Source organism: Opisthorchis viverrini (assembly GCF_000715545.1).
Source record: "Opisthorchis viverrini unplaced genomic scaffold opera_v5_259, whole genome shotgun sequence".
Taxonomy (NCBI): domain Eukaryota; kingdom Metazoa; phylum Platyhelminthes; class Trematoda; order Opisthorchiida; family Opisthorchiidae; genus Opisthorchis; species Opisthorchis viverrini.
Genome location: NW_008751914.1, coordinates 450,313 through 465,173, shown reverse-complemented (window position 1 = coordinate 465,173; position 14,861 = coordinate 450,313). Strand labels below are relative to the sequence as shown.

Here is a 14,861-nt window from a genome sequence, read left to right as displayed (position 1 = left end):
TTCTGTCACGTATTTCAGCTTCTAGATAAAGTCAACCCATGTTGAATACCGAAGGGCACCAAGTATATCTTCAGAGACATGCAAGACAGCAACTGTTTGTACTGGAGCGAGAATCATGCCCTCCCACAGTGAGGCTGATGATTAGCAGTGTTGTCAATTTGCACTGGTCAACCTTTGGGAACAACAGTTCACGTCACGTAATCTAGCGTCTCCTGGAAAAATAAATTTTCTCCACTAGAGATTTGTAGATTCCGAAAAACACTAATTTCCCAAGGGATTCATGAGACCCACACAACGAATTGGAAATAGCTAAACAATTTTCAACCGTTCAGTGTGGAACTAGTGCACTTTAGGAAAGACATTTTTACAGAAATTACGAGATCTTATACTTCTATCAAGAATTAAAGCGTTGTACAGTAGTTCGAGGCTTGTCAGTGTGAACTGTTCTTAATCGAGGGATGAAACCCACACTGAAGGTTACCAGCTCTTTGCTTTCTGAAAAAAAGCGGTAATTTTGATGATACTTGAGCACATGAAAGAGGTTGTTGCAAAGTTACTACGGAATCTCGAAAGAAAACGAGTGAAACACGTCATTTAATCAACCTCGCTGCTGGTGGCACAAGTGGTCAAATCAAGCGATGAAGTGTCTAATAAAAGCTGCAAACGAGTGTGCTGGGACTACAGTAAAAGGAAAGCAATGCTAAAGTTGATATACCTAAAATGAAAACAAGTCCCTTCAGCAGCCTAATCTTCCAAATTGATAGTCCAACTTCATCCAGTGACTTCTGAGTTGTGTTCACAGAACTAGGGAGAATTGTTTGTGCCCACAAAAGAGTTCCACCTGTACGAATCTTCAAGAACCTATCAGTGGGGCTCAAAAACGTTCGCCTGATGTTCCGAGTGCAAATGACTCTTTCTATAAGAAGGGAGTGTAGTAGCCAGTCATGCTTTACTTAGTTTCCACCCACTATTGCCTCGAGGTAGTATCTCAAATTGGTCGTTTCCTTGATGGACGGGGTTACAACAGAATGAATTCAATACCACCAAAATGGCCTCTTCCAGGGAAGGGTTTGTTCCTGGGGATTATCCTCGAGGAGATAATTTATGATAGTTTGATGGACTATTGGTCCACAAAAACTTCGTTAAATGAATCTAAGCCACGAGTTTACTCAGTTCATCAAAAAGTTCCTCATTATTTGACTTCCAAACGTGGACGCAACTGTAATTCTTGGTCACCATCAAATACCCAGAACGGGTCTTTTTATTTTCCAGGCCAAAGATTCCACCAGAAGCCCAAATATTTATATCAATACTGACCAAGAGAAGCCGACTTCATATGAAGGCCATATGGGAAATGTACAAACAGGTGAGCAAGTTACGTCTTCATGTGGGATGTGAGCCTTATTCAGTTGCATCAGGTCACTCAGAAAACTTGACACATTGAGGATCCATGAAGGTGAACATCAAACCAGAAATACCTATTACACTCTACTCTACGCGTCACTGCTGGGAAGATTGTGTTAACTGCATTTGGAAGCACGTGAAGAATAAATGTTTACCATGTGCATGCCAGTCAACGGTGGTCGATAAAAGTTTTATGCGTTTGCTAATCAAACACCGCTACCAAGCAGACCAACCGTGTGTGAAATTATGGTCTACCTTTGGCAGTATTCTCTGAGTAGGCAATCAATATGTCAAGTTATGACCTGTTTCGGCCGGCGCAGTTCTCCATGCCTAATTCCGAGTGGAAGGAATCTAGAGGTGGTCGGAATTTGACACGGCAGAAGGGAACGAAGATGTTTCAAAAAGTTTGTGCGCTGTTGGTGCGGTTCACCCTTCAGCATGGGGTCCATGGGACCGTCCCTGTGCTCGGTTGAAGACATTGATCTAAATGGTGGCTACCCGATTTCAGTAGCGCTTATGTTGTCGGTTTCTATCCAGATTGTCCGAATAATTGCTGGAGGTGTAGTTACCTCAGGCACTTCTGATAGGCTAGCCCTAGGTCCCCTTCCTTGTCCGGTTTCTTTCTGGTTTTAATTAAAAGACTTCATTCAACTAAACTGACGTGGCTGTATAACAGTGAATTACCAGTGTTCTAATCACGCGTAGCTGTCAATGACGATGGTAGTGATTTGTTAAGAATGGGAAGCTTTGTCTGCATTCAAAACTCGTGTAGTCACCAACGGGTTGTTGTGTTTGTGGTGACCAACTTCTTTGTCCACATCCATCTCTACTACTCAAAGGTATGGCTATTTGCAGAGTGAACTGACTTCAATGCATTCCACTCAAACTTGTCTGTATGAATTATTGATTTACACTGAAGGCACCCAGCTTCTCAATATAATCTTCCTGCCTGTTATGACCTTTCTAAAGGGGCTTCGACCTAAGATAGGCCCAGCACATTTTTTCAGAGGCACCTCATCTAGGAGGGAAAATTAAAGTCGACCCTTGTGGTCTTACTTCTCTTTGGTTTCTCTGAATCGTAAATGTTCTATAGTTGGCACCGCAAAACCTAACTCATGAACTTGCCTGTGAGGGGTTTTCTCTCTTTTGCCACTTATACAACTGACCGTGAAAAAATGTTGCAACTGGGAATGGGATTCTACTGGTTGACCGGCATTCACATTGAGTTTTTCAAGCCCTGCAAATGAGACGAAACGAAAGCGAAATGTCACCCACCTCAATGAGGACTGGTTTCAACTATATTTATTTTCAACGGTTTTTAATTCATGCAGAAATATGGGATGAACCTTGTCATGACCATATGCGAGACGTTTTCAGAACCCCTTCGAACGGCGCTGAACACTACAGGTATGTTTTGTTTGGTGATTTTTTCTCGAAACTTTTGTTTTGGAATGACACCCCCAAGCCAGTTTGTGGATAACGGTGTTCTTCCCCTCTCAAGCCTCGTTGTGAGTGAAATTGAGCGCTCCGTTTGCACCCAACAATACTACTGTTGAGTGTAAATTAAACAACATGAGATTAGATTAGATGAGAAAGTTGTTTTGAATTCTAGTAGACCTCTGCAGAGTTTTCAGCCACCTTGTGAGTAGTATCCTTTGTGAAAGCCGCGATTTCTTTTCTCGAATATCGTACCAATTGAAACATGAGGCGACCTTTGTGCAGCACATTCAGTTGAAGAACATCATAAACGAGATATCCACTTAAGTCACCCTTGAAAACCAAATTGATTTGCAAATGGGTATATTTGTCGAAATCATTTCACTTTGGGTTTAAGCAGAAAATAAAGCTGGCGGGGACTATGCCTACCTGATGAGTTCCAAGAAGAGTGAAACCGGTCGTTGGCCACCGAACAGTCTTCAACAACCTTATGAATAGTGCATTACGTCTATTAGAGTAAGGTAAATTTCCTGAAAAGCCACATATCGCAAAAATCGTAGTAACAGCCAGCTTTTGTTGAACACAGAATCCTCCTCCACATTTAAAGGTCACTGTCAGACAAAGAGCACGTTTTCGTTCACCAAAGAGGACACTATGACTGTAGTTCACGCCTTGTTCACCCTGGAATTGCCACACAGCAGTTGCCCAGTCCGACTATCAATATTTTTACTCGTAGGCTATTAACAAGCATGTGCTTTATTAGAATCCATTTTCTATGACAAAGGTCTGATGAGACTAGGGAATCTACTTTATTCGGGTCCGCACTGAACTTTTTTTTACAGTATCACTGAGATGAGGCATGCTACTACTCGATCATCAGTTTCAGTCTTCAAGTCTTCCAATTTCGACAGGCTGATGAATACCCGGTCAATATCCTCCCAGAACATATAGTGGCAAGTGTTCTAGTTGGTCGTTGGTTTGTTCGCTGAGTTAGGCACTTTGATTGCAAACGTTTCATCACCAATCGAGGTGACATCATCGGTGTGTTATTGGGGGGTGTGGTGGAGTGTAGCGATCGATGGGTTGGTGGTTGTGCGTTGGTCCTTTCCACATCAATGCTCAAGGAGAGCCAAATATCGGATTCGGAACTGCTTGGAGTCGGATCAACAAAGGTCACAAGCCGGAACCCAGAGAGGTCAACGACAGAGGTCACTCCAGGTTCGATTAGAGCACGAGAGCAGAGGAGGCCAGGTTCACAATTCGCAAGGTCACCGATCAATCAGGACACAGGATAACAGAACAGCCAATGGAACCAACCGACGGAACAACCAATCGTGATCGAAGGTTAACCCCAGCTAGCAGCATGCATTTTAGCACACACAACACTACTCAGCGCACAACCACCGACCCATCGCTACGCTCCACCGTGCACCCTAACAACGCAGTGATGATGTCACTTCGATTGGTGATGAAACATTTGCAATCAAATTGTCCAACTCAGCGAACAAACCAAAGACCATCTCTGCTACCTCAGTTACCAACAGTCTCTTCTATAGCAAGTATTCTAATGCCTGGTTCGGAGCAAAGAGTGAACTTCATAGTCAAATGATCTACAGCCGACGTCATGTATGGTAATGACATCTTGGTTGTCCGACGATCTTGTTAGTAAGCAGTTCTCTTTGACTTTGCAATCCAATAATGGACTGGATATCAGATAGTCAGCGAACCCTAGGACCGAGATCTCAGACTGAAGTGAACCGTTAGGAACACGGTTCCGTCTGTATCTCCGTACATATGAAGAACACCTGGAACGGTAAACATATACGATTCAAATGTCTTGTGCCCCTTAGGCTCAAGGGAGGTTTAGGAATGACTACGTTTGAGCAACCAAGACTGATTTATTCCGGCGATATTGTTGTCTGTCGGTTGCATTGCCCGGATGAAATGTTCCCATCAAACGAGTCATCCTGCGGACTGCTGGGAGAAAATTAGCCTCTTGAAAGAACCGAGAACCATTTTTGAAAATTAAACTGGGGGTATCTAGTTGAAGGAGTCTTTTGTCTTCGACGATGGAACAGAAAATCGTAGTAAAGCTTACCTTCAGACTTGATGATCGATAGTGCCATTGAAGTTGCATTGGTCTGGTTTGAGCCTAGTCAGTGCCAAAGTAGGTGAAGTTGAGAATCATTCACTGTCAGATAATATTCTTTCAAAGAAAAGCATCAGGTGCATTCAATTCCTGGAGTCGTAGTTTAGAAAAAATATCAACAAAGGTGATGGAGTGCTGCCTGACATTTAGAATCAATCGACTATTTCGCAGCCGGCCAGTAATTTCCTTTCCACATGCAACCGTATTTCGGTTCCAATAGTCAAGTTGACTCGACCAATGCTTCACCAAATCACACGCGCACCAGTAGGACGGAAAGCCAACTACGAACAAGTATCGCAATGAGAAACGGTTAAGCAGATCACCAAACGGTCTAGCGTGCCTACCTTTAATACCGGTCAACCACACAGACGCAACCAAACCATCACTGGGTTGGCATTGACATGCCATTCGAGAGGGTTTGAATCAAACGACAAACGTCGCAAATTACCAGAAGATCTACTAAATCTCAGCCGAATCTCTCGTCTATGATTTTCTTCAACTGAACATGCTGCCCAAAGGCCGCCACATGCTTCAGCAAGTTCGATATTCGAGATATCGTGCTACTATAGATTCTTGAAGGAAGTTGGTGAAATCTCTTCGATAGCCCCTCTTTGAATTCCTCAGGTAGATGTGGTTTCTGTCTACCTTATGTTCTACTTGAGGCGTCTAACACTGCGAACTTAAAAAACCATTCGTAGCGTTGCTCGCGCTCTGGTATTGTGGGGACCTAAACACCGATTAGTAACCTCAGTGTGCAATTTGCTCGCACTATCGTACTGAACTATATATTTGGTGCGTTCTTCAATTTCATTGAGCAATCCAAATGTTTTAGGTACCTACACACATTAATGGTTTTAGGCAGTGAATTATAGCTAATCCGTGATTTGGGGGGGGGGGGGGGAAAAACAGTGTAAGGATTTTCGGAAACGCCCATACATGATTCACTGACAGTCCAACAGTCTGTCACATATCCTCGACAAGAAACGTAGTGACTGGTTCGGGCCCACCAGTAAAGATGGCTGGGTGGCGTTTCACTGAGCATTGAAGTAAAAGATGGAGGCCAATCGGGTTACAAATGTAGACACACTTTTGTGGACAGATTCTTCATGTCTGAACCAAGACAAGGTGTGTGCAACTATGGAAAAGGGTGTCATAAAAAACGCTGAAGATACTGAAATTACAGGTAGCTTACTTGATTTACCGATTATCCCTAGTACCAACTTCGTCACGAATATACTGTACCCTACCGCTGTGCGACAGCTTGTGTCCCTCGGTGACCCATTAGCTACACTGGGTGGTGTCCGGGAAACGCTCACAGGGTCTCTCATACTAGGTTGGTCAATGATGAGAAGTACGACGAACACAGTCTCCCCGGTTGGAGGTGGTTACGTGTTCCGTAAAAATGGTAATGTACTTGCATTTCCAGTCAAACATCGCAGCTTTGCGGTTAGGTTTTCGAGCCAAAGGCTTTGGTTGAGGACCCTAATCGTCCTCCTGTCTAGGTGTGGGCGCCCTGGCAGTATCCCAGCCCACGTACAACCATGAATTGCACATCCACAAATAAACTCATGCCACATCGGCCGTCGCGTGGTGCCATCAGCCGGGTCGCCTTACTTGCTGCATACGGCAGGACGGGTAAGCGAAAAAATGCTACTGTTGACGCCTCTCTTCTTTCTCTTTCACATACTTTTTCTTCCCCTCTCTCCATCCCATTACTAACTCTCTCCTTGTAGGCCCAGCACCTAGGACTGAAGACTTCGTTCATCTTGCAATGATTTTGCAACCAATAACTGCGCACCATCTGTTTCCCACATCCTCAAGCATCTCGCTGTCGGGGTTAATCATAGGGACCATACCCTGCGAGCCCTACTGCGCCTAGTTAGAGAAGCTGCAAGTTTTGGCTCTTAATCGATGTCGGTGACGTTCTTGTTGTCATTTTCTATTCGGACTGCCTGAATGAGTGTAGACACCTCAAAATGATTTTAGTAAGCCAGCGCTAAGTTTCTTCCTCGTTCACTTTTATTCTTTTCTTCACACTAAAGCTTTCAAACAAATCATGGTTGTACAGAAGCTAAGCACTAGTGTTGTTATGCTGTCGAAGATGATGGTGAGGAGTACTAACTTCCTAACACTTGATAGTTATCGCTCGTAGAGAGTAGAAACCCTGCCTAGATATTCTGTCGCTCTTATTTCGTTCGATGATATACTAAAAAGCCTCCGGTATCGAATGGAGATTTATGGTGTTTGTGCCATCGGAAAGCACTTTATATGAGCGAAATCAATCAATTTCAGGCCACTGAATGAACTAAAGCAACAGTTCTGACAGGCCCGCATTGGATCATCTATCATTTGGATAAAGTGGCGTGAGCAGGAACAAAAACAGTAAAAACGTGTTGTCCTCATTTGTTTATGACTTATATTTTTACCTTTTATGCGGCAACCACGCCCAACGGGAACAGTTCCCTATCCGCACAAAAAGAAGACTATCGTCTAGTCGGATCAATGTGTTAACGTGCGACCACTTTGGTTAGTTCGTTATAAATTTTGTAAAGTTGGGCGATCCGGGTGTATTCAGGCTAAACTGAGTGAACAAAGTGGATGTCTTAAGCACAATTTTCAAAAATTCACTGCTCGTTCCTCGTCTGCGCAACTCAGTAAGCCAATTGATACGTGACTTCAGGAGGTATTCAGTAACTTTGTCAGAGAATACGCCAGCACGTATGATGCCGGAATACCAACATATTGATTAGCACAGTCAAAGTTTTGATCACGTCACATATCATTGAGTTTGGTCACATGACCAACTGCAGCTAACCGTTTTGAGTCATCTACAAAGGGGCTTCCAGGTTGCCGATATATACCTAAGGGCGGTAACAATATAATTCTGATGAAGTGTAAACTATTCTTGTTCAGGTGACACAAGCTGCCAGACCCTCTCACGCAACAGACCTTCAAACCACATTTTTTGCCACACACACACAAACCCTCACTTGTGTACCGATGCGGTTCTAATGAGAGATCAACTCAATCCCTCGTTTATGATATTCTTCAACTTAACTTGCTGCACAGAGGCCATTTCGTGCGACACTCGAAGTTGAAGAGCTTTCAGCAACCTTGTGAGTAGTTTCCTTAGCTAAGATTTTGCTTTTATACCACCCAGTTGGCCAGGTAGTTCCTCGTTTAGTCAACTACTGAAGTGATGTTCAGTTCTCACACTGCATATGTGATGATCTGATGAAAAGTTCCCGAAAATATTAGTGCTTATCTACAAGCGAACTTGGTTCTGCGAGAGACTCACCTGGAACCCAGCTGAATCTCTTGTTTGTGATGTATCCAGGCTACTGAATGTGATGAACCAAGCCGTCTCGTGTTTCAGTTGGTACGATATTCGAGATATCGTGACACATGTACGGACGGATACACCACTTACAAGGTTTCTGGAAACGCACCAAAATGTACCGCGAAATCGCCCACCACCCTTGTTTAAACGCACACATCTGTCTAAGAGATGCTAATTAATTCCACGACTTTAGACAAACGTCTTATAGTGTGGATTTAGTCACACATTTCATCTTATCGGGCAGACGACAGCCACAGTCAAACTAGAAATGTCTATCCATAGAGATCATGCATGTATCACGGTATAAGGTATGATGACTTTCCAATTGGACATTCACACATCCAAAACTAGACGACCACAAATGGACGCAGCGCGTCATGCTTTTGACTTGGTGTATTATTGTTCCACGGAAGTTTTGGAGCACAGCAGATACCGTGTGAGAGGTGGAACTGCTTGTATAAAAAGTGATTAGAACTCGAGTCCCCCATGTCGATAATGTTGCGTCCAATGAGCAACACACCGACTAACCCAAGGTTCCTTGAGAAGATGGTCAATAAAGGTCCGATTAAATAGTATTGGATTGTTGTCCGAGAGAAACTTTATTGAATGCCTTCGCGACGAATCCCTGACGTTGCAGCTCCAGGAATCTAATCGACCGCATGATCTCTAAAGTGAAACCTCAACCACACTTCTGTTTGAGTAAGGAATTCACTTCCTCAGCTTCTCACAATGGTGACCCATAGACAAGGCGAAATCGGTAATGAGCTGTCTGGGAATTTCGATCAGTCTTTCCACATGTCTTAAGGTGAGAAACAGAATGGCGTCTACTCTAGTTAGGCGGATTTCTTGGTCGTGCGTATGTTTGTGAAGGAAGACGTGATACCGTAAATCTTTTTACGGGTCACCTGATCGACAAGTGGCAAGCTGCCTTCTTGGAGGGCAGTTACAAAGTGAGGTGGGTGGGGTTACACAATCAAGTTGGGCAAAACGCAATTTCTGTGCATATGTTGCGATCTGGTGTGGGCTACTCTGTCGTAACATCCACGAAACTCTATAGTCACTGAAGTCAACGGTCGTCAGAAACTTTAAGATTGTTGGGATGGGCGTAACTTGAACATATCTGCTTCAGAGCAGGCTTCGCATCATTCGACATTCAAGTTAACAATGTCTATCCTTAGAGACCACAGGTGGATGCGACATTGTAGTTCCCTGTGTTTTACTCTTTTGATTATCGTCCCATGGAACTCTGAAGCATATTGGGTACCTTATGAAAAGTGGACACGAGGAAATAAATAGTGATTTGGACTTAAAATGTAGAAATCCCACCTTGGAACAATTTCAATCATGAATAAATGTTTATTTCTCTTCATCTATCAGTAATATCGGACTCGTTTTTCCCCATTAGACACATCATTTCTCAAACAAAATTTTCTCTTGTTAATTAAGCCAAGCCATGCTGATGGGCCAAATAGCTACGTGTCCAAACAGCCAACCGGAAGATTGCGAGGTTTAAACTTTCCTGCTGGATATCTTTGTAACGTACTACTCATGAGGCTGCTGAAAATCCGTCGACAGCCCACGACCGGTTTCGCCATTTTTCGGACTCGTCAGGTGGGCGCAGTCCCCGGGTTTCCGTCAACCTTATGTTCTATTTGAGACCAAATTGCACGAAATCAGCGAAATACACTCATTTGAAAACATTTGAAAACATCATAAACGAGAGATTCAGCTGGGTTCCAGGTGAGTCTCCCGCAAAACCAAATTTGTTCGCGAATGAGTATATTTCGCGTGCAATTTGGTCTCAATTAGAAAGGTTGGTTGACAGAAACTCGGGGATTGCACCTAGCTGATGAGCCTCAAGAAGGGCGAAACCGGTCGCGGGCTGTCAACGAATTCGCAACTTTATAAGGGCGAAACCGGTCGCGGGCTGTCAACGAATTCTTCAGCAACTTTATGAGTAGCGCATACGTCTGTTATTGCTCATCACTAAATTTTTCAGGCAACTCGTAATATGTTTTCTTTTGGTATGCACCATAACAGCTAATTAAATTCTAATTTCATGGCTTGCTGGTTGCTAGATCCTCCCCGAGGATCGGTGAACATCCAGACAATGTACTCCGACCAACAACCATCAATCGAGTGTCGAAGTGAACCTCCAGCTATCCTAGAAATGTTGGCCAGACGTTGATTGCAACGTTTCACCTTTAACAAAAAAGGACGATCGAACCAGTCTGGACAGGTTCAGTGGATTTGATTAGCTGTGGTTAAGGCCCACATCACATTAGTGATAGTCGTACACGACCATATGTCGACTCCGCTCAGCTAAAACCGTTTTTCATGCATTTGCCTGTTTAACGCTTTTTATTCTACTCACGTTAGGATGCCTGGTGGTTGCTAATGCATCAGCTGCCGTGGTGTGAACCTCAGTCCTCATCTCAGAGAATCAACATTCTCCAAATCTTTTCACTGTCTGGTATATGTCGCGCCGATACCGAGTCTCGGTTTATCGCCTCATATTCATTTGTGTTTCGTGACTATTCGTCTGCGTACTCCTTGTTCACACCGATTCTGATGTGCAGTTCCCTAGTTGTTTGATTCATGTGGACCTCCATGTAGCCGCTACGTTTTATTTTGTATTCACAGTCCCTCATCCTTTCAACCGGGAGGCGGTCATCCAAATGAACCTCCTAGAATTCCACTCTAATGTTAGCCGCATTCAACACTCTTTTTACGACTTCAGATACCCTTATTTTGTACGGCTATTCGAACCTATTCCTTGTTGAATCCGAGTGATTGGGTGAATATCCGCCTTAGTTTCCGGTTGCATAACCCAAATGTATCTGATTTCTTTGGACGTCCTTCAGAGCCAAATTCCCTTCACCTTCCGATCGCTATCCCCTACTAGACTAGAGTGCTGAAATCATACTATCTACTACTGGCTTATGATGGGTAGATGAGTAGTCCTCGGTTTCTGGTAGTTCTCAGCTTCCCCTCACCTAAACGACTTGGTCATTTATTCACCCGATCCAACGTAAAAAAAATGCAAGCACTTGATTTACACCCATCATTCAAAAACCGTTTCCGTACAATTTACTTGTTCGAAGGACTTTGTATTCGTTTGTGACAAGAGTTTCGTACTTGTCAACAGTTTTCAATCAATGGTTGCCTTTTGCAAAAAACCGTCGCGTTCTTTTCGAGTGTCTTTCTGCATCGTTCCTTTTCTCTCATTTCATCCTTTTCAATTCACTTAGATTTCGTTCCATTATTTTACCATTTTCACTAATTATTGTTTACTTGTCGTTCTTCTAGGTATTTCCATCCAAGGGGGCTCATAGGGCCTTTTATTTCAGTCAAGTAACGATTAAGCTGATATTACGTTCTAACATGCAAGTATGCGGTTTTGTCTAGAGTAAGTGTCTCCCACCCGAACATAGTTATCAAATCAAACCTCATCCCTCATAAATAGTCGTATTTTGCTTGAATTTTTCAGTTATGGCCCAAGTAAACCTGCCTCTTCTCTTGGTGTGTCAACTTCATGAAGCTGTAACCTCACCCGAAGTTAACGAATCCCAACTCATCCGACTGATCTGTTTACACTTGGAAGTAAGTCCACCGTCTAAGATATTTGTCCGAAAGGCCTTCGTTTACTGGTAAATATTGGGTCTAAGATTCGAGAGAAATAGAAGCCAAGGTATTCTGTGTCTGAGAAGGAATGTGACGCGTCCACAAGCGCGTCAATCAATAGTTTAGTCACTGATTAAACGCTCTAGCTGAATACTCTGCCTTAAAGACACGTCGAATGTGTTGCCACGTCTTATCGATTACAACGTTGGTTATTCAGTGCCTTCCAACACATATAAGGAACGTCTTTACCAGGAGACGCATCGACGAACAAACAGTTTTGGTACTTCTTCCTTCAATCGACACCATGACAAAATACAGAGTTCAGATTCAAATTGGAAGGGGTCACAACAGGTGGACGTTTAAAACGGAAACGAGGTTTCATGGGATAGGAGCTTTTCATTCCCAACATACCGGTTTCCGAGGGGAAAACCTTTTAGAAGATCCACAGTTATGTGCACAAAACAGGTCAGTTTGCATCTGGACCAGGCATCGTGACTTCTTAATGGGGAGACAATGTTGGTGTCTGTGTGAACACGTGTCGTGCTGAGTGTGGTTGAATGCCGGATATGGATAAACGATAGGAATAAGGTCATATGCGTCATATTTGCGTCCGATCCGGAATGCTCACCTACAGGAAACAGAAGAGCACTCCCAATTCATAAGGAAAACCATTTGGGAGATTCCGAGCTGTTTCCATGGTTCGCTAATTGGAACGCAGTCCCCCATTCGTATTCAAGAACAACATGGGACCATTTGATCTTTTGTCTTGAGTGTATTGCTCCAAGAAAGAGATGGCGGTGGTATTTATTTTTTTTCGCAAAAGTGCCACTCCGTTTTTTTCCGCACTCATTTTTGAGTAGCTGCGTCTCTGAAAGGACCAAAACATGTGTCGGACCATTCAGAGGCGGACGACTACCACTTGGTTGAGAGTGAGGAAGAAAAACAAAGACATGAAACCCTCATTTTCCACTTCAGACGGACCTACGGGAGATGACGGAAGACTATCAAACCTACTTCGGCGTTCCATTCAAAGAGGCCATTCGATGTGCCACATCAGGTGCTTTTTTGAAACTATTGCTTACTCTACTTTCGCGATAGCTGTGTACAAATAGTCGATTATCATGCTTTTTCTATAAATAAGCCGGAGTATGTGTAATTCTTCGGCAAATTCTTTTTCCCATTTGGAACTGCATTTGTGTGTAGCAATAAAATACCCGGAAGTACATTTTAAACTGTCGTTGAACTCAGCTGACTCAGATGGATGAGTGGGATGAGTTTAGCGTGTGGAGCAAGACCTGTTTGAGGTGAAGAGCTTTACTTGTTTCCACAATTGTTGTGGTATTTGGTTCGCGATTTCGGAGAGCTACAACAGCAAGATAGCACCAGTCACCTTCTTTAGTGCCACTGACATACACGTGAAGACAGCTGAAATATGCCCGATCCGGAACCAGGCCACCCCAATCATCTAAAGTTTTCCTTATGAAGTAGACAAAATTCGACGAGACGGTGCTGATGACGATGCATGACACCCGAAAATGACCAGAAGGGTTAAGTTCAAACTTTCAAACGTTGTCTTGCTGAATTGTCGTGTAACTCAGTATCGGTCTCCTCCGCCCACCATGGTATATCAAAAGGCACGGTAGCTCTAGACAGCCCTATATGGAGACAAAAAAGTAATTACAACTGCATTTATAGGGTTATCAATGTTCCACAAGGCCGTGCTGGAATCTTCGTGAGGGGGCGAGAAGCGCAGTCAAAGATGCTCGATCCGGATTGGCTGGCATTCTGACCAATCAGGGCTTGTTTCGTTTGGTCCCGTATCCTGCACGTGACATCCGTCCAAATGATGTGATGTTCGGTTATTAGAGACGGCTGACCCCGACAAAACAGCTATCCATTTTCTTGACGTAACCTATCACTCAGGAGGTAACAAATCAATGTATTTAGCTTGTTCTTGCACTGCAATCCTTCTGGTGGTTCTCATGATAGGGGCCACTGATAGGGCTTCGAATTTAGCCTGGACAGTTCTGATATGTGGACATCATGACTGCAGAGTTGAAGTTCAGCAATACGTCTATATAACAAAAACAGTCTACACTGACAACAAAGTGCTTTGGAAACCCCCCCCCCCCATGATTTGCGTGGTGCACCCTTAAATACAGCACATTTTCAGGAAAGACAGGTAAATCCACCCTACAAAAAATTCCGAATAGATTGAAAAAGACATTTCAAACATTTTCCAAGCAATTAGTTAGAAAGCTCGTAGGAGCATGCTTTTTAATTCGACGTTAAACTACCCCTCATGTGGATAGCCGAACTGCATCTTATCGGGTCAGATCAGCCAGCATTGTTTATTTATCAGTCAAGGCAGTACTCAGTCGGGCAACCGTTAGGCTCGCGGGTGTCGTATTCTTTAAGTGATTCAGATTTGCAAGACTCATTGGCTTAAGTCTAGTGCTCCCAAATTGTGGCCCGTGGCATTTGTACATGCGGAGTGCAGAGTGGGAGAGAGAGAGAGAGAGAGAGAGTAACATAAGATAGCAGCTGACAGCATGAGAGTTATGGAGTAAGGTGAGCGTCTGTATCGTTGAATAGATGTGTGCTTGATAAGCCTGTGATTTTGTACACTACTGGTGACTCAGTGGAGTGGAGAACATCTATCTGTCTTGAACCATGTGTGTCACTGAATACTCCTGCTGCTGAATACCATATTCAAATGGTGAAGCCGATTTACACAGAGCAAGTATTACGGAATAGACTAGGTGTTTTGTATTTTACAGGGTCGTGCAATAATGTGTCCAACACATTATCGTTTTGCGTTAGTGTTCAAAACTACCCGATGGCTGTTCTTGATACCATACACAACTAAGGACAACGTAGATGACCGCTTCAACCAAAACTATTTCC

At 43.6% G+C, this 14,861-nt stretch overlaps 2 protein-coding genes across 2 annotated transcripts in view; one reads left to right on the top strand and one right to left on the bottom strand.

The window, feature by feature from the left end:
• T265_09135 (hypothetical protein) overlaps positions 1–1,883 on the bottom strand; it is a gene marked incomplete at both ends in the record, with an annotated part of 4,095 nt that extends 2,212 nt beyond the window's left edge. Inside the window, one exon of the mRNA XM_009175132.1 lies at positions 1,835–1,883. Within this exon, the coding sequence (XP_009173396.1) occupies positions 1,835–1,883 (49 nt within the window). The remainder of the gene's footprint in view (positions 1–1,834) is intronic.
• The window catches only part of T265_14767 (hypothetical protein), a gene marked incomplete at both ends in the record, with an annotated part of 9,746 nt that extends 5,569 nt beyond the window's left edge, over positions 1–4,177 (top strand). Inside the window, 4 exons of the mRNA XM_009175142.1 lie at positions 1,273–1,366; positions 1,683–1,872; positions 2,736–2,811; positions 3,966–4,177. Coding sequence (XP_009173406.1) covers positions 1,273–1,366; positions 1,683–1,872; positions 2,736–2,811; positions 3,966–4,176 — 571 coding nt within the window. The remainder of the gene's footprint in view (positions 1–1,272; positions 1,367–1,682; positions 1,873–2,735; positions 2,812–3,965) is intronic.
• Positions 4,178–14,861: the final 10,684 nt, after the last annotated feature.